General features: G+C 38.5%; 2 protein-coding genes across 3 annotated transcripts in view; one reads left to right on the top strand and one right to left on the bottom strand.

Moving 5' to 3' along the window:
- f5 (coagulation factor V) overlaps positions 1 to 5,195 on the bottom strand; it is a 41,913-nt gene extending 36,718 nt beyond the window's left edge. Inside the window, exons 1-6 of the mRNA XM_063006592.1 lie at positions 5,008 to 5,195; positions 4,170 to 4,252; positions 3,897 to 4,019; positions 1,035 to 1,247; positions 727 to 888; positions 419 to 640 (exon numbers count right to left, since the gene is read on the bottom strand). Coding sequence (XP_062862662.1) covers positions 419 to 640; positions 727 to 888; positions 1,035 to 1,247; positions 3,897 to 4,019; positions 4,170 to 4,252; positions 5,008 to 5,150 — 946 coding nt within the window. The 5' untranslated portion in view covers positions 5,151 to 5,195. The remainder of the gene's footprint in view (positions 1 to 418; positions 641 to 726; positions 889 to 1,034; positions 1,248 to 3,896; positions 4,020 to 4,169; positions 4,253 to 5,007) is intronic.
- Positions 5,196 to 11,280: 6,085 nt separating this feature from the next.
- Positions 11,281 to 23,652, top strand: slc35a5 (solute carrier family 35 member A5). Of its 2 annotated transcripts, none has more exons than XM_063005768.1 (8): positions 11,281 to 11,340; positions 12,394 to 12,553; positions 12,717 to 12,815; positions 18,130 to 18,263; positions 18,446 to 18,513; positions 20,770 to 21,553; positions 22,989 to 23,112; positions 23,482 to 23,652. In XM_063005768.1, the coding sequence occupies exons 2-7, from the start codon at positions 12,406 to 12,408 to the stop codon at positions 23,055 to 23,057; spliced, it is 1,302 nt and encodes a 433-aa protein (XP_062861838.1). In that variant the 5' UTR covers positions 11,281 to 11,340; positions 12,394 to 12,405; the 3' UTR covers positions 23,058 to 23,112; positions 23,482 to 23,652. The 2 variants fall into 2 exon arrangements, with proteins under 2 accessions (XP_062861838.1, XP_062861836.1); XM_063005766.1 differs by having other exon boundaries at positions 23,243 to 23,652.
- The last annotated feature ends 3,688 nt before the right edge of the window (positions 23,653 to 27,340 follow it).

The following is a 27,340-nucleotide window of genomic DNA, read 5'->3' as shown; positions in this document are numbered from 1 at the left end:
AGACCTACAGCAAATTAACACTTACAAGGTGCCTCCGTGCCCCCTCTGCAGGCCAAAATAGCAATGCAGAAGGACACAACTATTAACATGACTCACTGCCAAATTAATTCTACAGATGAGCCACATAACAGCACCTGAACACAGTTTGAAATGCCACTGCAAAGAGTCTAAATACTTTTGTGAATAAGAGATTTTATTTTTAAACTTTTAATCAAACGTAAAAACATGTACAGTATTACTTCATTATAATGGGTTACTAGATGTGGATTGATGGGTCCAAATGGCAGTTGTATCCTTTTAAAATCAAATGTACAACACTATAAAGTGCGCCAAAAGTCAATAAGTCTAAATACTTTTTTAATCCACTTTATACGTATTGGTGTTTAAATCATGTTCCCCTAAAATCAACAGATCTTACCTTCCAAATGCTTACTGATGTAAGAAGAGAGGAGCCAACGACCGGGGTAGATTGCAGACATCTCTGCGCTGGTGGCAGTGCCACTAATTATGCCAATTGAAGACACCTTGTGCCCATCTTGCTGTAAGACTTGCCCATTGAAGTGCACAGAAAAGAGCTCTGGTTCAGAACTCATACCCAACAAATGCCAGTTAACTTTGGAATATGCACACACAGCCAAATCTTAAGAAGAACAAAATAAATATTAGTGGAGAATCAAGTCAATTAATCTATATACACATTTAAATGGATTAAATGACCTAACTGACCAGGGATAGAGCCATTTGTAAAGCCATTGATGGTGTATTTTACATTATTTTGGAGTGAAGTACCCTCCTTGCTGTACCAGGTGTTGCCCTCATCAAACACTCCAAACAACACTGTGAGTTCCTGATGGAAATAGACTTGCTTTCCAGTGTCATCAAGGCTATCTGGGGAACACAGAACTTATTAGGCCCACTAACCTTTAAATTAAACAGATTATTATCCCCAATAATTATCCAATTCTTTACCATTAAAAAAAGATCAAACATTGATAAACTGACTCATGGATCTTGGAGGACTAAAGTAAACCTACCTTTCTTACAGATTAGCAGTGTGCCTATAAGACCCGTGTTGTAGTCCTTAACAATGTCATTATGGGAGAAATAAGTGTATGTGACACAGGATGGATCATCAGCTTTAGGGGACACCTCTGAGGTCACTTCCCAGTGGTATGTATGTTCTTTGCCCGGGTAAATGACATCATCCTCTTTTTCAAATTGAGATGTGTTATCAAAGTACAAAGATCCTACAGATTTAAAAATATTATTAAATTATAAAAAAATATTAAATCATAAGGTTGTATCAAATGCAATACATACAATCATTATCTTAGTATTATTAAGAATCTGCCAGTTAGATTTTATGGGGAATTCAATCAACTTATTTTTTGGACCTTTTTATATATTTTCCTTTTTACATTTACATTTTTGGCATTTAGCAGACACTCTTATCCAGAGTGACTTACAGACATGCTTCCACAGTAAACATTTCCCTAATGTAGTTTAAGTAGACAACAGTCCAAGTATACAAATCTGCTAAAACTTGGGTAGAACAAAGAGGTTTTTAAAATAAGATGCTATAGAAGGTTAGTAAGTGTGTTATTGATTAGCCTAAGTGCTTAGTAAAGAGGTGGGTCTTTTGAAGACAATGAGAGACTCAGATGTGTGAAGGGACAGGGGAAGTTTGTTCCACCACTTGGGTGCAAGTACAAAAAAGAGCCTTCATGTGTCTTTCTCGAGTTCTGGGTGGAGGATATATTTTGGTATGTACAGTGTATCACAAAAGTGAGTACACCCCTCACATTTCTGCAGATATTTAAGTATATCTTTTCATGGGACAACACTGACAAAATGACACTTTGACACAATGAAAAGTAGTCTGTGTGCAGCTTATATAACAGTGTAAATTTATTCTTCCCTCAAAATAACTCAATATACAGCCATTAATGTCTAAACCACTGGCAACAAAAGTGAGTACACCCCTAAGTGAAAGTTCCTGAAGTGTCAATATTTTGTGTGGCCACCATTATTTCCCAGAACTGCCTGAACTCTCCTGGGCATGGAGTTTACCAGAGCTTCACAGGTTGCCACTGGAATGCTTTTCCACTCCTCCGTGACGACATCACGGAGCTGGCGGATATTCGAGACTTTGCGCTCCTCCACCTTCCGCTTGAGGATGCCCCAAAGATGTTCTATTGGGTTTAGGTCTGGAGACATGCTTGGCCAGTCCATCACCTTTACCCTCAGCCTCTTCAATAAAGCAGTGGTCGTCTTAGAGGTGTGTTTGGGGTCATTATCATGCTGGAACACTGCCCTGCGACCCAGTTTCCGGAGGGAGGGGATCATGCTCTGCTTCAGTATTTCACAGTACATATTGGAGTTCATGTGTCCCTCAATGAAATGTAACTCCCCAACACCTGCTGCACTCATGCAGCCCCAGACCATGGCATTCCCACCACCATGCTTGACTGTAGGCATGACACACTTATCTTTGTACTCCTCACCTGATTGCCGCCACACATGCTTGAGACCATCTGAACCAAACAAATTAATCTTGGTCTCATCAGACCATAGGACATGGTTCCAGTAATCCATGTCCTTTGTTGACATGTCTTCAGCAAACTGTTTGCGGGCTTTCTTGTGTAGAGACTTCAGAAGAGGCTTCCTTCTGGGGTGACAGCCATGCAGACCAATTTGATGTAGTGTGCGGCGTATGGTCTGAGCACTGACAGGCTGACCCCCCACCTTTTCAATCTCTGCAGCAATGCTGACAGCACTCCTGCGCCTATCTTTCAAAGACAGCAGTCGGATGTGACGCTGAGCACGTGCACTCAGCTTCTTTGGACGACCGACGCGAGGTCTGTTCTGAGTGGACCCTGCTCTTTTAAAACGCTGGATGATCTTGGCCACTGTGCTGCAGCTCAGTTTCAGGGTGTTGGCAATCTTCTTGTAGCCTTGGCCATCGTCATGTAGCGCAACAATTCGTCTTTTAAGATCCTCAGAGAGTTCTTTTCCATGAGGTGCCATGTTGGAACTTTCAGTGACCAGTATAAGAGAGTGTGAGAGCTGTACTACTAAATTGAACACACCTGCTCCCTATGCACACCTGAGACCTAGTAACACTAACAAATCACATGACATTTTGGAGGGAAAATGACAAGCAGTGCTTAATTTGGACATTTAGGGGTGTAGTCTCTTAGGGGTGTACTCACTTTTGTTGCCGGTGGTTTAGACATTAATGGCTGTATATTGAGTTATTTTGAGAGAAGAATAAATTTACACTGTTATATAAGCTGCACACAGACTACTTTTCATTGTGTCAAAGTGTCATTTTGTCAGTGTTGTCCCATGAAAAGATATACTTAAATATCTGCAGAAATGTGAGGGGTGTACTCACTTTTGTGATACACTGTATATGTATGAAAAGGTAAAGTTTAACCGGCAACTTTGTATACAGCTGAATGAGTAACAACTTAAATCAATACAAATAAGTAACAGAAACTTTCCTTTAACCACAAGCTGTTGAATACAGTATTTTTTATTCATTAGTTGTGATCACTTTTGGTTAAACCTCTATAAATAAAATCAGTAGCTGATTGTACCTCTAAAGTTTGCTGTTTGTATGCATTCAGAAGACAACATTTATATGACTAGAAGTAAAGAATAAATGGGAGGATACAGTCACATTTTGTTAGGTTGTTAAAAAAGTGGACTTGGTACAGCCTGTGGTTAATATGTATGAAAAAGACAAATACACCTTTTCACTTTGTTTATTTAGTTCACCAAGTATCAGTAAAATGGACACAATGTTCTCACCAAAACTTGTTTTGCAGCACTACTAACATAAAATTGATATTTTATTTATTTTAGGACAGTCTTGACAATTGTATACTTACCTTCTGATTGTTTGCTATAAGCAATGCCATGTGGATGGATGCTACATGGATGATCTGCCATGTTTCTGAATATGACAATTATAGTGTCACCTTCCTGGCCATGGATTGTGGGTCCCAAAAGCCCTGTAGACATAATAATAACTGATAATTGTTTGGGTTTACAGAAATGATTAGGTGTAGTGACTTGTATAATTGAAGGTAGGTCTTCATTATATTTTAACTGTCACTGATTTCATGTTAACATAGAAACATTTCAAACAGTAATTTGAATACCTGACCATGAGGGATGAGCTTTAGGCTGATTGAAACCAGCATAATACTCTCTGTATACTGCCTTCTTATACGTAGGACCAACCCTGAAAAACAATGGAAATGTAAAGAAAATTAAGAAAAGATAAATCACAGTTACTATTACTTAATCAGTGCTATCCAATAGATGTCAGTTCACAACATATATCTAAATGAAAACTTATTGATTGTTCTGCCCACGGGGGGTAACCTGTAGCTTTTTTAATATTCATAATATTCATATTCTGTGTTATTCTGATAAGGGTCATAGCGAGTCTGCTTCTACCAGGAAACACTGGATGCAAGACAGGTACACTATGAACAGGGCACCAATCCAACACAGGGCCCAGTCACCCCATCCAAACCCAAACCCCTCACACCCCCCATCACAGCCCATTTTGTCTTTGTAGAGGCACCGCTGAGATTTGAACCTGGGTCTAAAAGGTGTTGGGATAGTGTGATAGACTATTGTGCCAGCATCAGAATTTCACTTGTTAGAATATATAAATGAATTTGATGTAAACAATGTTTGATGTATATCTTTGATCTTATTTTTACATTACTACACAAGCATCAATATTGCCTAACTAATACAACAGACTTCATTCCTGCAATGTGCAATGTGTTTTCCACATACAGTAAGAAACTGTTTTGCTGACAGTTATATTTTTAAGTAATTTTATGCATATTTTAAGTAAAACAGAATTGTGGAAGACAAAGAAGATGACTGACAAAAACAAAACTCATATCAGATAAACCTGTGGAAAAGCGTAACTGAATGTAAAACACCCTTAATGCATTTTGTGATTAAATGATTGAATACCTTATATTTGCATGAGTTGTGTAATCCCAGTCAATGTTAACTGCAGCTATATAGTACTGCCTCTCCACTGCTGTTGCACTTTGATTCAGGAGTGTTAGCAGGACAAACACACAGGAAGGCCATGAACAGAACTGAAGCTTCATATCTGAGCCTGAAACGCTAGGTACGGCGCATCTGTTCTCGAATGCATAAACTCCTGATCTCTAAGTAGAGTGCAGTGTTATCCCTCCCTTTATTTCTCCCTCCCTTTTCAGTGACCCACACACATGCACACCCACCGATGGTGATAGGGAACATTTAATGCTTGCTTAACTATTTAAGGAGCATTTCTACATTCTTATTAAAGCACAAACTTTTCCTGCAAACCCACTTTTTCTCGTACACTTAGCAAAAAAAAGAAAACATTAAAACATTAAAAATTTTGCACATATTAAAAACTGACACCACTTGAAAGGTTTTTAATGGGGTAAACTTACATGGACAATTAAATGTTACAATTAATCAGAATAATAACAACAGTATTCTCTACATTAGGGTTATCATATTTTCAAATTAACAAAATTAGTACATTTATGCACACATCATTAAAGTAACATTAGAATATCCATTACAATTCACCCATGATGCTTAGATAACTACATTACTGATTGAAATGATTATTGCTAATAAAATTTAAATCACAGGAAGCAGTGTTTTTACTTTAACTACATTTAAACAAATTATTTGTATTTACTCAAGTGCTCAGTTAAGCCAGTGGTAGCTAACTAGGCTTAGAAGATCACCCATCATCACTCATTGAGTCTGCCCTTAAAATCATTTTACAATGCACCAACATCCATCTCCTTTTTATCATTTCACTTCGCGAGAGTTAACATGTTAAACACTACACGTGTTGGGCCCAGTAACAGGATTGATCTCTGCTGGTTTTGTCATTTGCGCAGGATATCAATTAGGTTTTGATTTTTTTTGGCGCACACCTAAAAAAAATTAAGGCAACTGTTTGCATGGATCTTTTTAAGTTTAACTTTATTATTTTTGCGTAAATGTTAACTATCTAAGCCAGTGAAAATATATTTTAATAAATTACAGTATAACCACAATGACTGTGTTAAGTCAACATTTTTTTAACTCAAAACAAGATTTTTTTTTTTTTTTGCATTTTTCCCAATTTTCTTCCCAATCTAATCATATCCAATTACTGGATTGCATTATGATTCCTCTCTACTGATGTTGACCTCCACCCTGGTTGAGAAGAGCCGACACTGACACACGCCCTCTCCGACACGTGTGAAAGTTAATATGCGGACCAGCTTTGTGTACGGAGAGCCACTGATCACCCTGATCAACGGATTATCCCTCATCTCTGTGCAAGCACCATCAATCAACCAGTAGAGGTCGTAATTGCATCAGGTATGAGGTCAAAATGTTTTTGTTGGGTGCATTTTTTCAAATATATATTGCTTTGAGTCATAACCAGTTTTTACCAACAGCATTGTTGCAAGATCTGGGGGTTTACAATAAATTAGGCTGTTTTCATGAAATTGGGTGAAAAGTGGTGCATGGACAAAACATGTTAACTTAAGCATACATAAACATTTTTGTTTGTTTTTGAGCAATAATGAATTTAAACCATGACTAAAATGGCGAAACAAACAACTTTCTTTTCCACAATCTATCAGTGTTCCCAAAAGAAACAATGCACCAGTTACTTTTTAGATGTCACACAATTAGCACTAAAGCACTAAAATCAATGTCAGTTCAATTTTATTTTAATTTCAGGAACATAATAATACTTCAGGAGACACATGGTTAAGTGGTTAGGTCACATGAAATGACTTTTTCATTTTAATTGAGTCAATTATTTCAGCCATTCATAAAATGTACAACAGTGATGCCCTTCTACCAGGCAGTAAGGGAAAGTGCTAGGTCATTTGGAGAACAACCCTGATTACAGCACTCACCATAACTGTATCACCAATGGTAACCATCTTTGCTCCTCAAAGACTGCTTTTGTTTCAAATCATGATTTACAATCATCTATTGACATCACATATTTTTACCTATTTACTAGCCCTAAATTACCCGTTCCCACGCAACAAATAAGTTGCAGGCCTGACATGCAGGGATGGATGTATGTATACCATTAGAGCCTAAAAAGCTAGAACAGGCAACTCAGCACTTAGAGTCCATATTCCGCACAACCTTTGATAGTGTAGCACCAGATAAAACTAAATTGATTAGTGAGAAAAAGCTTGCTCCATGGTACAATGACCACACACATGCTCTAAAACATGCAGCACGAAAATCAGAGCGCAAGTGGCAGCACACTAAACTGGAAGTCTATAAGATAGAATGGAAAGTTAACTATAAACATACACTTATAAAAGCCAAATCTTGATATTATTTTTCCTTAATAGAGAATAATAAAAATATCCTTTTAAGACAGTGTCCAAACTTCACTAGAAAGAGTCGAAAATTCACTAAAACAGAATCTGATATACCTTCCAACTGTACCAGCAATGATTTGACGAGATAGACAAGATAGAAAAAATATTACTTCATAGTGTGTCAAGTATTCTCACACTATTTTCTTACACTATTCTCACACTAAATTATCAAAACCACTGTCATGTATACTTGACCCTGTTCCATCTTGTTTACTTAAAGATTTGCTCCCTGCCATTGTATAGCCCCTGCTTACCTCAATAAATGCATTTTCTAGCTTTAGAAATATACCAAGATTGTGCAAATGTGCTGATATTAAACCTCTAATTAAAAAAAAACTAATCTTGATCTACATGTTCTGTCTAATTGTAGGCCAATTTAAACATTTCTTTTGTCTTCAAGATTCTAGAAAATCAGTAAGACTGAAGATTGTGTAAACGACATAGACTGGGTGTTGTGCAATTTTCTTTTACTTAATTCAGATAAAACAGAGGTATTGTTGGATATAAGGCTGTTGCCTAACAAGTTTTCTGGGTGTCACAATAGATTCAGATCTCTCCTTTGATGCACATGTTAATAATATTACTTAATAGTTGCTTTCTTTCATTTGCATAATATCTCTAAAATAAGAAATATACTATCTGTTAGTGATGCTGAAAAACTGATCCATGCGTTTATAACTTCTCGGTTAGAGTATTGTAATGCTGTTTTCACTGGATGGTCTGGTAGATCCATAAACAAACTCCTGTTGGATCAAAATGCAGCAGCTCGAGTGCTAACCAGAACTAGAGGGTTTGATCATATTATTCCTGTTCTATCATCTCTACACTGGCTGCCAATTAAATTCTGCATTAATTAAAAAAAATACTTTTACTAACCTATAAAGCGCTACATGGCCTGACTTTACAGTATTTAAGTAAACTTATCAAGCACTACAACCCAGCATGTTTACTTTGTTCACAGGGTGCAGGGATACTTAGTTCCTAGAATTAAAAAGATCACAGCTGGTGGAAAAGTATTTTCTTACAAAGCTTCACAACTTTGGAATAATCTCGCTGCCTCTGTTCGGGATTCAGACAGTCTCAGTCTCAATTTTCAATGCCTACCCTGACAGTAGACAAAGGTGCAGAGCTTGGGGGTTCTAGGTCTTAGAAACTTGTGGTGATCAGGGATGTTGGATTGCTGTTGTTCTGCCTCTCTTGTTAAATCTCTCAGGTTTGTTGATGGTAAGTGAGGTGAGCGCTGACATCCTGTGAAAGCCTTCATGACTGTGTTACCAAAAACCTGACGTGTTTGCACTGAAAATGTCCAGAACTCACTACAGACTTCATCACAGACTGGACTGAATAATAAAGAACTCCAATTGCTTGTTTATTCTTTAGCTAATTATAACTTTTTAGTTTAAATTAATTTTGTACACGTATGATTTGTTTAAGTCTAACTGATAACATTTTTTCTTTAGGCCACCAAAGGAGGATGGGTTTTTTGTTCTGTCAGTCCTGGATTCTGTAAAGTTGCTTTGAGGCTATGTCTATTGTAAAAAAGAGCTTTACAAATAAATTTGACTTGACTTGACTAAGATGTATTGCCACTGGGCTAGCCCTGTCTCAAGCGTTAAGGTGTAGCAGCTGTTGGTCCCTAGAAGCTTGAGGAACAGAGTGTGACCAAGGCCCTCCGCCATGTGCACCAGATTTTTTACTGGCCAGGGTGTCGCCACAATGTCAGACTATTCATGCATTGCTGCTACACCTGCATGGCGAAGAAGGGTCCCTCTGATCGGTCCAACACACTGCTCCAGTCACTCCAGTCTGGAGCCGTGATGGACCATGTGGCAGTACATTTCCTCTGGCACTTTCCAGAAACAGAAAGAGAAAACCGGTATGTTCTGGTCACTATGGATAATTTTTCCAAGTGGCCAGAAGCATACACCGTTCAGGACCAGAGCGCCCAAACCACCGTCAACTGTGGTCATGTGGTCATCCACCATGATAGACTGGCACCGTATTGGCCACGATTCAGCTGAGGCTGAATTCGAGCACTTACCAATTCCAGCGATCTCCACTACGCGGCATCTGGCCAACTTTTTGCTGATTTTCAAATGTAGAGATTGTTGTAATGTTGTGCCATAACGTTGCGTGCTTGAGTTGTTATTTGTTGGGACGTTTTGCATGTTGGGGCCACCGGGATGGTTGGCCCTTGAGAAGGGGTCTGTGTGGTGAGCTGTGGGGATGCTTTTCTTCAGCAGGGACAGGGAAGCTGGTCAGAGTTGATGGGAAGATGGATGGAGCTGAATACAGGGCAATCCTGGAGGAAAACCTGTTAGAGGCTGCAAAAGACTTGAGACTGGGGCGGAGGTTCACCTTTCAGCAGGACAACGACCCTAAACATACAGCCAGAGCTACAATGGAATGGTTTAGATCAAAGCATATTCATGGCCCAGTCAAAGTCCAGACCTAAATCCAATTGAGAATCTGTGGCAAGACTTGAAAATTGCTGTTCACAGACGCTCTCCATCCAATCTGACTGAGCTTGAGCTATTTTGCAAAGAAGAATGGGCAAAAATTTCAGCCTCTAGATGTGCAAAGCTGGTAGAGACATACCCCAAAAGACTTGCAGCTGTAATTGCAGCAAAAGGTGGTCCTACAAAGTATTGACTCAGGGGGGCTGAATATAAATGCACGCCACACTTTCAAGATTTTTATTTGTAAAAAAATTTTAATTCCATGTATTATTTTCTTTTCACTTCACAATTACTTGCTACTTTGTGTTCACATAGCAGATCACATAAAATCCCAATAAAATACATTCAAGTTTGTGGGTGTAACATGAAAAAATGTGGAAAAGTTTAAGGGGTATGAATACTTTTTCAAGGCACTGTATTTACAGATGGCTCAAAAGATCCCGAGGAAGCAACAGTAGGCTCAGCAGTATATGTCCCAGCAAGCAAAACCACTATTAAGGTTAACAAATCACTTGTCTGTATACACTACAGAGCTAATTGCAATGTTACTGGCACTACAGTGGTTACAGGAAAAAGAATGAAGTAACAGTGTCATCATTTCAGATAACTACTCAGCACTTAGAAGCATTCACTCAGGTAGATCACTTAGAACAGATATTTTAAATCAAATATACATCCTGTTACATAAAAAAGATGTCAAAGGTGTGTCTGTAAGTTTTCTTTGAGTTCATGCTCATGTTGGGTTAGAGGGGAATGAGCAGGTGGATAAAATAGCTAAACAAACCTTAAAGCACAAGCACATACGTAGATTTGCAAATCCCACTGAACAAGACAGAGGCAAAGGTTTACATTAAAAAGTATGGCAAAACAGCCTGGCAGGAGTATTGGGATAGAAGTGAAACAGGAAGACATTTATACAGAATACAAAGAAAGATAGATTCAGGTAGAAGGGCAGGCAGGAGTTGGAGGGAGGAAACCATAATAATGCGCCTAAGAATAGGGCACTCAGGTCTTAATCACACACTAAATATAATAAATAAACATAATACAGGGAATTGCATACACTATACCCAAGAAGAAACAGAACATGTACTGCTACATTGTAAAAAATATGAACAAAAAAGAAATAACCTTTTTCAATCCTAGGAAATGGCTCAACATTACAGTTTTACACTAGCTGGATTATTAGGTAAAACATCTAGTTATATATATCATTAATTATCAAGTTTTTTAAAGACATAGAAATATATAAAAGAATCTAGCCCCCCTCCCCCCCAAATCTCATGTTACACACCCCAGCCCAGTTGGTGGCGGTAATGCACCTTTACGTTTGTTTGCCAACCGGCATGAAATCAATAGAAGAAGAAGAAGTTACGACGTTGTGCAAGTCAGAAGCTGTCAGGTTGTCAGCAGAGCCGAGCATACGGGCAAGTAAAAGAATAAATATAATTAAAATATTAACTAAAATAACAGTACAATGTTTAAGTTTATATTTAGTTGTACTGTTTTCTCATTGTGTTTAGTTTATGTTGTCTTTAGGAGGAGAGCTCTGTGCACTGTTTATTATTGTTTACTGTGTAATAGTTGTATTTTGGTTGTTCTGCATTTATTTTGAAGTGACTGCATCTTTCTTTATATTCTTATCATTAGTTTGACATCTTTATGAAAGTTTGCGTGGCAAATCTGACAATTTGCGGTTTTTTGATCCTTCAATTTTCGAATGATCCAACAATTATCGGTGTTTGCTATTGTCTTTAAGAACTAAAGAATGTGGGTTTTTTTTGGCGTGTTTGGTACATGTCGCATGGAATCTATCCAGTCAATAAAATCATATTCTATAGTAAAACCAGGTGCAATTTGTACGAGAAGACATAATTTGCTGCATTAATATCTAGATTTCCCTTAATGTAATCTTTACACAGTTTATGCACTTTATAAGAACAAAGTCAAAACACATTAGTAGTAAATCTGTATAGTGAATATGCACTGAAAACATAATAAATGCAAAAACAAGTGGTAACATAATGTTACAGTGTTCCATACTAGAGTGTGGGTGAATCTGGGCACAGAACAGAAATACACCCTGGGCAGGATGCAAGGCAACACACACACTCAGCCATTCACTTACCTACATATTGGGGCAATTTGGAGCAACCAATCCACATTTGGGACATTTTTGGAAGGTAGAAGGTAACTGAAGTATACGAAAAAATATTGGGAGAATGTGAAAAGTGAAACGTCTTATAAGTTGTGACCAAACGCAAGAAATAAACCTAGGTTTTTAGAACCCCTGTTGTTGTGCTGCACCCACTCGCCAGCTCTGCCACACAGCCACCCACTGAGATTATTTCTCTTAACAATTATGCTGTTTATATACATCTGCTCATGTTACTCACAGTACTCACACTATCATCAACATTTTTAATATGGTTTGCATTTCATTTATACTTCATTCATTCGTTTTCTAACCTTTACCACAGCAGTCCTCCTAAATGGCTCCTTCCTTCTCATCATGCTGCAGCTGCTGTTCTTCTTTATGGAGATGCTCATGCTCCTCAGCATACACCTTGGCTTTGGGTTTGGGATTTGTCGCACTTGGGACCATTCGGATCACCCTGCTTAAATACTCTGCCAATGAGGGTAATGTTGATATTGTTTATGCAAATAGCCTTAATAAGTTTTATGAATGGTCTTTATGTGTCATGTGATTTAACTGTTTTTACCTAAAGCAGGACCTAACTTGGACTGTTGTGCTAGGTGCTGGTCTGCTTCTTATGACCTGATATTTTTTTTTTTTTTGCAGATAGCAAATATGATTTTCTACCAGCTTCTGTGAATTTAATGGCAGAGGCCATCAAACTTGTCATCTGTTTAGTTATGTCACTCCGAGTGATTATTCGAGGTAAACCTTTGCATCAGTTCCTGTGTAATCCTAATAATATTGCATAGACATTTCCTTTAGTTGCACTATTTTTGCAGATTGTCTAGGACTTCTTTATTTGATTATTTAACCAACATTCATAGGACGTTCATATTTAATTGTCAGTAGTGTGACCTTGAATAAAGTTTGTGCAGTTTTGCAATAAGAAGTATTGTAACAGTAACATCTTCCACATAAACAACAATAAAGTTAGAAAATCTATTGATGTAGTAGCAAAATTAACATACTAGCAGCACAACCTGCTTTTGTAAATACAAACCCCATTTTCAGAAAAATTAAGACACTTTCTAAACATTCAATAAAAACTAAAAAAAAAAACTAATTTGTTAAATTAGTTTCAATGTTTTCACATGAACTTTTACTTAACTGGTAAAAGCACTAACAAAATACTTCAATGTTTTCACTGAGAAACCTAATTGTATTTTGTAAATATAAAAACAAAAAAAATGGTAACAGGTAAGGCCATTAAGATATGACTATAGTAAAACCCTAAATCAGAAAAAGTTGGGACAGTATGGAGTATCAAAAAAGTATGTAATGTTTTTATTCACTGACACGTTTTCATACAGTATGAACTCAAAATATTTCATGTGTTGTCTGGTCAATGTCATTTCATTTGTCAGTATATATCCATTTCTGCATTTTAGACCTGCAACACATTCCAAAAAAAAGTAGGGACGGAGCAATTTAGGTCTAGTAATAAGGTAAAAAAAACAGCTGTGCTTTCAAACAGTTGATGTCAACAGGAAATTGTTACAATGATTTGGTCTCCATTAAAGGCTGAGTCTTTAAGGAGCAAAGATGGGCAGAGGACCTTCAGTTTGTCTACAAATACATGAGGAAAATTATTAAAATGTTTTAAAACTATGTTCCTCAAAGAAACCTTGGAAGGGATTGAATACTTTTCTCTTTACAGTGCATAATATTATTAAACAATTCAAGGAATCTGGGGAAATTTCCAGTGATCTCCTATCTCTCAGACAGCACTACATCAACTGTCTTTCAGTAGTAGCTAATATAACCACTTGGGCAAAGGATTACCTTGGCAAACTTATCAAGCACCACAATACAGAGTTACGTTTGCCACTTAAATCTTTACTGTGCAAAAAAGAAGCCTTACAGGTGCATCTCAATAAATTAGAATATCATCGAAAAGTTTATTTCAGCAATTCAATTTAAAAAGTGAAACTCATATATTATATAGATTCATTACACACAGAGTGATATATTTCAAGTGTTTATGACTTACAGCTAATGAAAACCCAAAAGTCAGTATCTCAGAAAATTAGAATATTACATAAGACCAATTAAAAAAAGGATTTTTAATACAGAAATGTTGGTCTACTGAAAAGTATGTACAGTATTTGCACTCAATACTTGGTCAGGGCTCCTTTTGCATGAATTACTGCATCAATGCGGCATGGCATGGAGACGATCAGCCTGTGGCACTGCTGAGGTGTTATGGAAGCCCAGGTTGCTTTGATAGCGGCCTTCAGCTCATCTGCATTGTTGGGTCTGGTGTCTCTCGTCTTCCTTTTGACAATACCCCATAGATTCTCTATGAAGTTTAGGTCAGGTGAATTTGCTGGCCAATGAAGCACAGTAATACCGTGGTTATTAAACCAGGTATTGGCACTTTTGGCAGTGTGTGAGGTGCGAAGTCCTGCTGGAAAATGAAATCAGCATCTCCATAAAGCATGAAGTGCTCTAATCTTTCCTGGTAGACGGCTGCGCTGATTTTATACTTAATATAACACAGTGGACCAACACCAGCAGATGACATGGCTCCCCAAACCATCACTGACTGTGGAAACTTCACACTGGACCTCAAGCAACTTGGATTATGTGCCTATCCACTCTTCCTCCAGACTCTGGGACCTTGATATCCAAATGAAATGCAAAATTTACTTTAATCTGAAAACAGGACTTTGGACCATTTTTCACCTTAGCCCAGGTAAGACGCTTCTGACCTTGTCTCTGGGTCATGAGTGGCTTGACACAAGGAATACGGCTTTTGAAGCACTGACCCCAGCCGCAGTCCACTCCTTGTGAATCTTCCCCAAATTCTTGAATGGCCTTTTCTTGACACTCCTTTCAAGGCTGCAGTTATCCCTGTTGCTTGTGCACCTTTATTTACCACACTTTTTCCTTCCACTCAACTTTCCATTAATATACTTGGATACAGCTCTCTGTGAACAGCCATCTTCTTTAGCAATGAGCTTTTGTGGCTTACCCTCCTTGTGGAGGGTGTCAATGATTGTCTTTTGGACAACTGTCAAGTCAGCAGTCTTCCCCATGATTGTGTAGCCTACTGAACCAGACTGAGGGACCATTTAAGGGTTTGGAAACTTTTGCAGTTGTTTTGTATTGATTAGCTGATTAGAGTGTGACACCATTAGACTACAATATTAAACTTTTTCACAATATTCAAATTTTCTGAGATACTGACTTTTGGGTTTTCATTAGCTGTAAGCCATAATCATCAACATTAAAAGAAATCAACATTTGAAATATATCACTTTGTGTGTAATGAATCTATATAATATATGAGTTTCATTTTTTGAATTGAATTGTTGAAATAACCAAACTTTTCGATAATATTCTAATTTATTGAGATGCACCTGTATGTTAACCATATATAGAAGGCTTTGAGGCATCTGGGATGGATCATAACACAGTGGAAACGTGTATTGTGGTCAGATTAGTATTTAAGCTATTTTTGGAAGAAATTAAGACTAAAGTGCTGGCCTGTCTCTACCAAACATGAACGATCACTGCAGGGTATGGAGAGATTTTTGACTATGTGATAGAATAAGACCTGGGACAGAATCAGAACTGAGACACTTAATTACTTGGTAAACTGTGCCAAAACGTCAATGGCAAAATAAAAATGTTTTACTGTTCCATCTTTTTTTGGAATGTGTTGCAGGCTTAAAATGCAGGAATATACACTGATCAGCCATAACAATAAAACCCTTGTTTCTACACTCACTGTCTATTTTATCAGCTCCACTTACCATAAAGAGGCACTTTGTGGTTCTGCATTTACTGACTGTAGTTCATCTGTTTATCTACATACTTTTTTAGCCTGCTTTCACCCTGTTCTTCAATGGTCAGGACCACCACAGAACAGGTATTATTTAGGTGGTGAATCATTCTCAGCAGTGCAGTGACAATGACATGATGATGGTGTGTTAGTGTGTGTTGTGCTGGTATGAGTGGATCAGACACAGCAGCACTGCTGGAGTTTTTAAATACCGTGTCCACTCACTGTCCACTCTATTAGATACTCCTACCTAGTTGGTCCACCTTGTAGATGTAAAGTCAGAGACGGTCGCTCATCTATTGCTGCTGTTTGAGTTGGTTATCTTCTAGACCTTCGTCAGTGGTCACAGGATGCAGCCCAAGGGGCGCTGTTGGCTGGATGTTTTTGGTTGGTGGACTATTCTCAGTCCAGCAGTGACAGTGAGGTGTTTAAAAACTCCATCAGCGCTGCTGTGTCTTATCCACTCATACCAGCACAACACACACTAACACACCATGTCATTGTCACTGCAGTGCTGAGAATGATCCACCACCCAAATAATACCTACTCTGTGGTGGTCCTGTGGGGGTCCTGACCATTAAAGAACAGCATGAAAGGGGGCTAACAAACCATGCAGAGAAACAGATGGACTACAGTCAGTAATTGTAGAACTACAAAGTGCCTCTATATGGTAAGTGAAGCTGATAAAATGGACAGTGAGTGTAGAAACAATGAGGTGGTTTTAATGTTATGGCTCATTGGTGTATGTATATTAACAAATGAAATGAAGTTGACCAGACAAAACATAAAATATCCTGAGTTTATACTGTCTGCACTAAGATAAAATGTAAAAATTAGTATAACATTTTGTTTACATTTTCCATACTGTCCCAACCTTTTCTGAATTGGGGTTCTATATGAGATATGCTCAAAAGAAGCATCCATGGTTTAGAATTGTAAGCCAGTTCGAAGACTATGTTTCTCAGTGTAAGATTGCAAAGAATTTAGCACGCTTTTACCATCTACAGTTCATAATATCATGAAAGTATTCATGGTGTGTGTTAGGGTAAGAGTGGAAACTGCTGCTGAATGTACATGACCATCATTGTCACTAAACACAATCTGCCACTACATCAAGGAATACAAACTAAAACTGTATTATGCAAATACGAAAACTATGTATTCATTTTGCGCAGAAACGCTAGTGAGTTATCTAGACCAGAAATCATCTGATATGCACTGAAAGACAGGTCAGACGTCCACATTTTCAGCTAGTTTTTGGGAAAAAAATGACATCAGATTCTACCTTTCAAAGATGGAAAAACACCATCCAGACTTTTACCAACAAAAATTGCAAAACCCAGCATCTGTGATGGCATGGGGGTGCATCAGTGCCCACAGCATGGGTAATCTGCATATCTGTGGACGTACCATTCATGAGGAGGCTTATATTGGTATTTTGGAGATGTTTATTTCAACAGGACAATAGCAGCCTTTATTCTGGATGAGTTTTGCAGTTTAGATCTGTTTCCTATTGAAAATGTATGGTGCATCATGAAGAGGACAGCTGCGACCACAAACTGTTGAGCAGCTCAGGTCAGTTTACAGCAAGAATTGGCAAAAATTCAACATGCAAAACTTTTAATATCCTCAATTTCCAAAAGATTACAAAGTATAATTAAAATAAATTGATATGACCCAGTGGGAAACATACCTCTGTTCCAGCTTTTTTACGTTTTTGCAGGTATCAATTTCTAAATATATGTATATTTAACAAATAAAATTAAATTCGTAATTAAAAGCAAAAAATCTTTTCGTTGTCCTTTTGTCTGGTAAATAAAAGTGAATTAACAAATTACAGATTTCAGGTTTTATTGCATAAAGTGTCCCAATGTTTTTGGAAATGGGGTTTGTATTTGCTCAGAGGCTGTCTAAAATTTAGCTGATCTCAATCAGATTGTGGAGATGAAAATGCTATCAGGCAGTGCTTAATTTCTTTATAGGGTAGTTGCTGACATAGTTTTGACATGATGACTGTGATGTGTATATGACATGTTTTGTGTCATGTAAATGTACTGTATGCAAAAACCTTTTCAATATGTCTATTAAATATTTATTTTGTTTTTTATGCATAATGGATAGCAATTTAAAATGTAAAAAAATATTATTATTATTATTGTATGTGCAGCATCTTTTTCTAATGCACCATTTGTATTTTAATGTTTCATTTTTTGTGTGTTTGCTTTGCAGAGGGTCGCTCCTACAAGGACTGGGGCTGCTCCTCTAGTTCTTCTCTTCCTAGCTGCCTGAAGTGGGCAGTACCTGCGTTTCTTTATTTTCTTGATAACCTCATTATTTTTTATGTGATGACCTACCTCCAGCCTGTGAGTTGGATTTAAGCAACTTTGAATATGTCATGCATGCACCTACCACAAAAGCAAAGTATAATTAATCTCACTAATGTCATTAATGTCACTAATAATGTTCATATGGACTGCTTGCATATTTTATTGTATTTAGGCAATAAATATTTCTGTCTAATACAGTGTCTACAATGTTTTTACAGGCTTTGGCAGTATTGTTTTCCAATGTTGTCATTCTCACCACAGCCATTCTTTTCCGGTTTGTACTAAAGTAAGTGTTAAAGTCACATACATTTATGCAGACAAGAAGTGCAAAGCAGATTTTCCTTAATATCTGACCTGAGCTTGTTAGATTATTTGCAGTCTGGTAAAAACAAACAAACAAACTGTTATGAAGTCTTTTTCCATATTGTATTTAGACTACAGTTGTGGAATGCCAATACTGCCCCATCAAAATATAAAGCACACCATCACTGTTCGTATAAACAAATCTTCAGGCTTTATTGATTAAAAAGCAGGTCAGTATATTGACATTGACAGTAATATAAAATAGTACGATAGATAAAACCATTAGTAAAACTAGTTCAGCACTACAGAGGCTAACAAAACATGCTAATCTAAAAGTGGAGATGCTGCCAGTATCTTAAAGTTTAGTGCAGTTATTGGATGATGACTACTTTATGTTATCACTTGCGTCTCTAAATTAGATTTCTAAAATTATTAAAATGTTGTGGTTCACAAACATATAATTACAGCACACCTAATATTTGATTGCATGTCTTTTAGTTTTTTTTCCTACCAACAACAGCTTTTGAGCCATCAACATTGTTCTGACACAACTCTGACTGGAATTTTGACCAGTCTGGCAGACAAAAGTTGGCCAAATTTAACCAGGCTTGTTGGTTTCTACTACCCCAAATCAGAAAAAGTTGGGACAGTATGGAAAATGCAAATAAAATAAAAATGCAGTGTTCCTTACATTTACTATGACTTTTATTTGATTGCAGACAGTTTGAACCCAAAATATTTCATGTTTTGTCTGCTCAACTTAATTTCATTTGTTAATATACCTTCATTTCTGCATTTCAGGCCTGCAACACATTAAAAAAAAAGTTGGGACAGGGGCAATTTAGTAATGAGGTGAAAAAACTAAATAATGATGTGATTCCAAACAGGTGATTGTAATCATTGGTTTGGTACAAAAGCAGCATCCAGTCTTTGATGAGCAAAGATGGCCAGAGGATCTCCAGTTTATCAACAAATGCATGAGAAAATTATTGAAATATTTAAAAACAATGTACCTCAAAGCAAGATTGGAAAAGATTTGCATATTTCACCCTCTACAGTGCATAATATTCAAGGAATCGGGAGGAATTTCAGTGTGTAAAGGCCAAGGGTGCAAGCTTAAGCTAAACACCTGTGATTGTTGATCCTTCAGATGGCACTGCATCAAGAACCGCCACTCAACAATAGCTGATATAACCACATGGGCAAGTGATTACTTTGGCAAACCTTTGTCAAGCACTACAATACAGAGTAACATGCACAAATGCCACTTAAAACATTACTGTGCAAAAAAGAAGCCTTATGTTAACCATGTCCAGAAGCAGCGTTGACTTCTCTGAGCTCGGAGGCATCTAGGATGGACCATCACACAGTGAAAACGTGTATTGTGGTCAGATGAATCAGCATTCCAGGTCTTTTTTGGAAAAAATGGACACCGTGTGCTCCGGACCAAAGACGAAAAGGACCATTCAGACTTTTATCAGCAACAAGTCCAAAAGCCAGGGTCTGTCATGGTATGGGGCTGTGTCAGTGCCCTTGGCAAAGGTCATTTACACTTCTGTGATGGCAGCATTAATGCAGAAAAGTACATTGAGATCTTAGAGCAACAGCAACATATGCTGCCTTCAATACATCATCTTTTCCAAGGACGTCCATGCATTTTTCAACAAGACAATGCAAAACCACATGCTGCACACATTACAAAGACATGGCTGCGTAAGAAGAGGGTACGGGTACTGGACTGGCCCGACTGCAGCCCTGACCTGTCCCCAATAGAGAATGTAAGGAGAATTTTCAAACGAAAAATGTGACAATGACGACCCTGTACTGTTGCACATCTTAAGATGTGTTTGCAGGAAAAACGGGACTAAATAAAACCTGAAACACTAAATTGCTTGGTGTCCTTTGTGCCAAAATGTCTTTTACGTGTAGTGAAAAGGAATGGCAACGTTACGAAGTGTTAAATGCTTTACTGTCTCAACTTGTTAAATAAAAGTCAAAGTAAATGTAAAAAAATCTTTTTTTATTTTTTTATTATTATTTTCATTTTCCATGCTGTCCCAACTTTTTCAGATTTGGGGTTGTAGCTTAGAATGGACTTTTCAGTAAAAAAACACATATTCCTTTAAGGTAAGGAGATAAGTTTAGGACTTATAATAGCTTAATTTCAGCTTAAGTTTGCCATTTCGAAACCAGTATTGCCAGTGTTTTAAATCAGTATATTTGTTATTGCTCTTTGCAGGAGGCGCTTGTCTTGGGTGCAGTGGGCCGCCCTCGTCATTCTCTTTCTTGCCATCGTGGCACTAACCATGGGTACTGGCAGTAACCAGCATGCCACTGGTGTGCATGGGCTGCACACTGCACATGTCTCTGCTCCCTCTCGCATCTGCCTCAACTACACTCAGATGGAGAATGAACAGTTTAACCACACTGAGTCCAGCTGGGCTGATGACTTAGCACCCAAGCTCTGGAACAGCCAGCTTGTTCAGCGCTTGCGTGGCTTTGGCCTGGGGTACATATTGCTGCTTGTCCAGTGCTTTATCTCAGCACTGGCCAACATCTACAATGAAAAGATCCTGAAGGAGGGTGAGCAGCGGGCTGAGAGCATCTTTATCCAGAACAGTAGGCTGTACATCTTTGGAGTGGCCTTTAATGGCCTGGCACTGGTGCTGCGTGCTGATTCACGGGCGATGTTAATGCACTGTGGTCTGCTATATGGTCATAATGCCTACTCTGTAGCACTGGCCTTTGTTACGGCTGCCCTTGGCCTTTTAGTTGCTTTTATCCTGAAGTTCCGTGACAACATGTTTCATGTGCTGACAGGCCAGATCACCACAGTGCTTGTCACAGCCCTCTCAATCTTTCTGTTCGAGTTTCATCCAAAACCAGACTTTTTCTTGCAGGCGCCTGTCGTGTTGCTGGCCATTTTCATTTACCACAGCAGCCGTCTTAAGGACCCAGAGTATGCACTACAGCAGGAAAGACTCCGGGTCATCAATGGAGAGGTGTTTGAGAGGGCTAGAGGGGTAAGAATCCAGCTGCATAGATGTAAAGAACTGCCTAGATTAGTTAATGTAGTCCAAAATCATGTAAAGAGTTGTATCTATTTATATTTTGGGTTAATTTAAACAATTATTGAGCCCCCAGATGCTTTTTCAACTTTTACAGACTGTAATTTGCAGCAGATTATCTAGGAATTGTAAACATTCTGTTCTAGTTTAAGCTTAACATTTTAATTCATCTTTCTGTAGTGTACACCACCACCAACGCACAACATTTTTTTTCTTACCGTTGAAAAAAACTTGCTACCACTACTACATTTTACAGTTGCTGATCTGGTTTGATATACACTGATCAGCCATAACATTAAAACCACCTCCTTGTTTCTACACTCACTGTCCATTTTATCAGCTCCACTTACCATATAGAAGCACTTTGTAGTTCTACAATTACTGACTGTAGTCCATCTATTTCTCTACATACTTTTTTAGCCTGCTTTCACCCTGTTCTTCAATGGTCAGGACCACCACAGAGCAGGTATTATTTGGGTGGTGGATCATTCTCAGCACTGCAGTGACACTGACTTGGTGTTGGTGTGTGTTGAGCTGGTATGAGTGGATCAGACACAGCAGTGCTGCTGGAGTTTTTAAATACTGTGCCCACTGTCTACTCTATTTGACACTCCTACTTAGTTGGTCCACCATGTAGATGTAAAGTCAGAGACGATCGCTCATCTATTGCTGCTGTTTGAGTTGGTCATCTTTTGGACCTTTATCAGTGGTCACAGGACGCTGCCCACGGGCTGCTGTTGGCTGGATATATTTTTGGTCGGTGGACTATTCTCAGTCGAGCAGTGACAGTGAGGTGTTTAAAAACTCCAACAGCATTGCTGTGTCTGATCCACTCATACCAACACAACACACACTAACACACCACCACCATGTCAGTGTCACTGTAGTGCTGAGAATGATCCACCACCCAAATAATACCTACTCTGTAGTGGTCCTGTGGGAATCCTGACCATTGAAGAACAGCATGAAAGGGGGCTAACAAAGCATGCAGAGAAACAGATGAACTACAGTCAGTAATTGTAGAACTACAAAGTGCCTCTATGTGGTAAGTGGAGCTGATAAAATAGTGTGTGCAGAAACAAGGAGGCGGTTTTAATGTTATGGCTGATTGGTGTATAAGTCAAAAATAAGATAAGTTGGGGACTAATTTATGTGAGGTGGTGTGACTTTTTTCATATTTTCTCCATCTAAAACAAGAATAAAAACCTTTTCAATCCCCCTGTTTTTACTTTTTGTTGAAGGGTTTTAACATTTCTTTCTGTTTAATTTAAAAAATATTTTAAGGTACTGTATGTAGGAAACATGATATAACTTTTCATCATTGTATTTGTATGTTTTTATTGAATATTATATATTTACAAATATTTCTTCTTTTTTTATGTACTTTTAGGATGGAGAAGAGTTTGAGAGACTAACCAAATCTAACTCGGAGTGTGATTCTGAGGAGGAATCTTTTTGAACATTTTCTGAAATTCTCACCTTTACCTTGTATGGTTTTGTGAGTTGCCATTCAGGTATCTTAAATGATCTTTAATTTGCCTGTATTTATAATGCTGTCACTGCTTGCTAATCATATTCTTATTACAGATATTGTTTTTATATGGTGATATTTTATAACCTTTAAGTCTTGTTTTTTACTGTCAGGTCTTTGTTGGGGCAGTTCTGAATATTTTTGGAAGACATGAAGCTATTTGTTGACAGTATTTGCACTAAGGATGTTTTGTACTGTAAATGATTACACTACAAAATCATAATAATTAAGACATTAAAATCTACTGGAAACATTTTTTATCAACTTTTCGTCTTCTCATTTGGTGTTTTGGGATTTTTCCAGGTTTTTCATCACTTTAACTGCTCTTGACTTTTTTTTTTTCGTTATATAGGCCCGTCTTGCACCAGTGTTTCTGGGTCATGCCAGTCCCACAGCGATTTTGAGGACAGTTATGAGAATTAATGAAAAAAAATTTATTGGGGACATTTACCAAGACTTTAAAATGTAAAGTATTTACATTTTGTTGTAAGTAAATCTGTATATGTGTAATTTTGTGAAACTTTGTGAAATAATTAAAATGTTTTACTATTTTAAGTGCATTGGTTTCTAAACACTTGACCTGCCTAAAATTTGAATTGCTACACACTTTTCATATCTGATTTAACCTTTTTTGCAAAACTCATTGACAAAACATTCTGCATGGTAGTGCACTCTGATGCAAAAATGACACACACAAAAGTTAAACACAACAAACACACTATTGTCATCGTTAACACACTACAGAGCAGTCATATCAAATACTGTATTGTATGTAAAGCAGTATACAACGACTGAAATCCATGGAGAGGCCCCATGAATGTTTATATTTGGATGAAACTGGGTTCAGAGGCAAAGAAGAGGTCACAACATAATTGGTCAACTTGCAATTATAGAAATGTCTGGCCAGCGTGGTGACAATGTGACCCCTATGTGCAGCCATCAACAGCAATGGGGTTCTGCATCGCCATGTTACATTAGGACCTTACAACACAGAACATATAACATTTCTGGATGGCATGTATTTGCTTTTGCAACTGATGCACATGCTGTCCATGTTTAGGGGAGGTTTCCTTGGCCACCCTATTTATTCTAAGGTTAAAGAGGATGACTGATAAGATACAGACCTATGGGACTCCTGTTTTCTGCTCATGGCTCTCGGGCATTTGGGAGGCGACTCCAGAAAACCATTTTTTACATGCTTTATGATGGTGTAAACAGTTGTCGAAAAAATGTGTTTGGGGTCGTTATCCTGTTGGAAAACTGCCATGAGACCCAGTTTTCGAAGGGAGGGGATCATGCTCTGTTTCAGAATGTCACAGTACATGTTGGAATTCATGTTTCCCTCAATGAACTGCAGCTCCCCAGTGCCAGCAACACTCATGCAGCCCAAGACCATGATGCTACCACCACCATGCTTGACTGTAGGCAAGATACAGTTGTCTTGGTACTTCTCACCAGGGCGCCGCCACACATGCTGGACACCATCTGAGCCAAACAAGTTTATCTTGGTCTCGTCAGACCACAGGGCATTCCAGTAATCCATGTTCTTGGACTGCTTGTCTTCAGCAAACTGTTTGCGGGCTTTCTTGTGCGTCAGCTTCCTTCTGGGATGACGACCATGCAGACCGAGTTGATGCAGTGTGCGGCGTATGGTCTGAGCACTGACAGGCTGACCTCCCACGTCTTCAACCTCTGCAGCAATGCTGGCAGCACTCATGTGTCTATTTTTTAAAGCCAACCTCTGGATATGACGCCGAACACGTGGACTCAACTTCTTTGGTCGACCCTGGCGAAGCCTGTTCCGAGTGGAACCTGTCCTGGAAAACCGCTGTATGACCTTGGCCACCATGCTGTAGCTCAGTTTCAGGGTGTTAGCAATCTTCTTATAGCCTAGGCCATCTTTGTGGAGAGCAACAATTCTATTTCTCACATCCTCAGAGAGTTCTTTGCCATGAGGTGCCATGTTGAATATCCAGTGGCCAGTATGAGAGAATTGTACCCAAAACACCAAATTTAACAGCCCTGCTCCCCATTTACACCTGGGACCTTGACACATGACACCAGGGAGGGACAACGACACATTTGGGCACAATTTGGACATGTTCACTGTGGGGTGTACTCACTTATGTTGCCAGCTATTTAGACATTAATGGCTGTGTGTTGAGTTATTTTCAGAAGACAGTAAATCTACACTGCTATACAAGCTGTACACTGACTGCTCTAAGTTATATCCAAGTTTCATGTCTATAGTGTTGTCCCATGAAAAGATATAATGAAATATTTGCAGAAATGTGAGGGGTGTACTCACTTTTGTGATACACTGTATATATATATATACATACATATAGTAGAGAACCAACAAAGAAATACAGTATGTGAAATGCAATACATTTATTTATTTTATTTATTCCTGGGTATGCTGAGAAGAATTCCTCGGGTTTAGGAAGTGAGAGTATGGTGGAAGACATCAATTTATAAAACAGAGGTTAATGATAAACCACTCACATACTTTTTGACAATGGTGAAAGCTTATATTGTCCCAAATGACAAAGTACACACAATCCCTCAGGATCCCTCTGCTTAAGTCCAAGCAAAGCATCTTGTAAACCAGTAAATGCTCCAAACCCACAACATGCTCTATCCAGCAAATGCAAGATCTCTGATCACAATGTACGCCAAAAATAAATGGCAAACTGAATGGGAATTCCAGGACAGAAATAAAGTACATCAGATATACCCTGTAAAAACACTAATACTATAATTAGACTTAAAACCAAGCAGATCAAACCACTATATCCAGAAATCCAAATATCCACTATATCCACTCCAAAATCACCCATTCACACTTACTAAAGGACCCCCCCCCCAACGTGAGAGACATGCCACTCTACTCTGACCATCAAACACATACTAACCGTATGTTCAATGGCTGCTGAAAATGCCAGAGACTGAAAGAAATCGTTGCACAAGTACATGCATAAATACACGACTAATCTTGAAATCTGTCATGACCATGGCTGGATTACTGACCGGGCCAGTGGGGCCAGCGCCCAGGGGCCCTTGAGGTCAGGGGGCCCCGGGGGGGCCCTGGCCCAAAACATTTTGCGATGCCTATCAACATTTATGATACAATATATTTTTATTTCCGAGGGCCCTCCATTTTAAGGATCCTCTGACTATTAGGGACTTAAACCCCAGGGCCTCTTGGGGGCCCTAGCCATGCTTTTGGGCCCTAGCCATGCTTTTGGGCCCCTTATGAAAATGGATGAGGCGTTGTGGCACTGCTCTGACTTCGACTTCTGGCTATTAGGGGTCCTAGGAAAGAGGGGGGCATATTTTTAGAGGGCCCTGGTTATGAGAACCCCTACCAGGGGGCCCTAGAGAAGAGCAGGGCATACCATTAGAGGGCCCTTGATCACGAGGGCCCCTGCTATGGGGCCCTTGACTTCCATAGAAGTTTACCATGGCTCCTTGACTTTCTAGGGACCTACAAATTGCCAGGCAAGCTACCATATTTCATAACAGACGTTTTGTTGCAAATATGCGATTCAGGCCCTTACTTAATGTTTCTGAATTTGTATTGTTTCAAAATTATTATGTTCAATTTCTCTTAAGCGCAGAGACACAAATTAATTTTGCAATTTTGCAATTATTTAAATTTAAGACAAGCAATTTCAAGCAGTTTGAATGCATACACACACTTAACTGAGCTATTTGATGTTCTTTTCATGTCTGACAATATGTCCAACAGTGAGCTCACTTTAAAGGCTAACTCACTCGCTGCAGCATATCCTTCAGATCTGAACATAAGCCTGGCAGATGAATTGATACAACTCTTTGCCCAGGGGCCCAGACTATCCTTAATCCGTCCTTGGTCATGACCATTACCAATGTTTAACCCACAAACAAACAAAGCATGTGAAAAGACTACATTGCAAAATATAGGTACATACTCAATGCTTTCACCCAGTGTGTGATTATAGTCTGACATGGCAGAGCAGTTTAATAAAAATCCAACAGAGCTGATACTACTTTGACAGTGCAAACATATTTCTGTAACTATAGCTCTACATTTCTTGTGACATAAAGCAAAATCAGCTATCAAGTCTATCAAGTATTTAAGTATTAATGTTAATGAAATTATCACTTTGCTCAGCTCCATAGTTTTCACCATGGTTGCAACACACCACCTTGAACACAACTCTGGGGGT

The sequence above is a fragment of the Trichomycterus rosablanca genome, chromosome 12, assembly GCF_030014385.1.
Source record: "Trichomycterus rosablanca isolate fTriRos1 chromosome 12, fTriRos1.hap1, whole genome shotgun sequence".
NCBI lineage: Eukaryota > Metazoa > Chordata > Actinopteri > Siluriformes > Trichomycteridae > Trichomycterus > Trichomycterus rosablanca.
Note: the sequence above shows the minus strand (reverse complement) of the source record. Positions and strands in the feature narration are given on the sequence as shown.

Bases quoted from the DNA above. Each gene is read 5' to 3' on its own strand.
- slc35a5 (XM_063005768.1), top strand. From the start codon at position 12,406: ATGGCTCCTTCCTTCTCATCATGCTGCAGCTGCTGTTCTTCTTTATGG. The intron at 12,816-18,129 runs GTAAACCTTTGC...TTTGCTTTGCAG, and splicing joins ACTCCGAGTGATTATTCGAG to AGGGTCGCTCCTACAAGGAC. The intron at 18,264-18,445 runs GTGAGTTGGATT...ATGTTTTTACAG, and splicing joins TGATGACCTACCTCCAGCCT to GCTTTGGCAGTATTGTTTTC.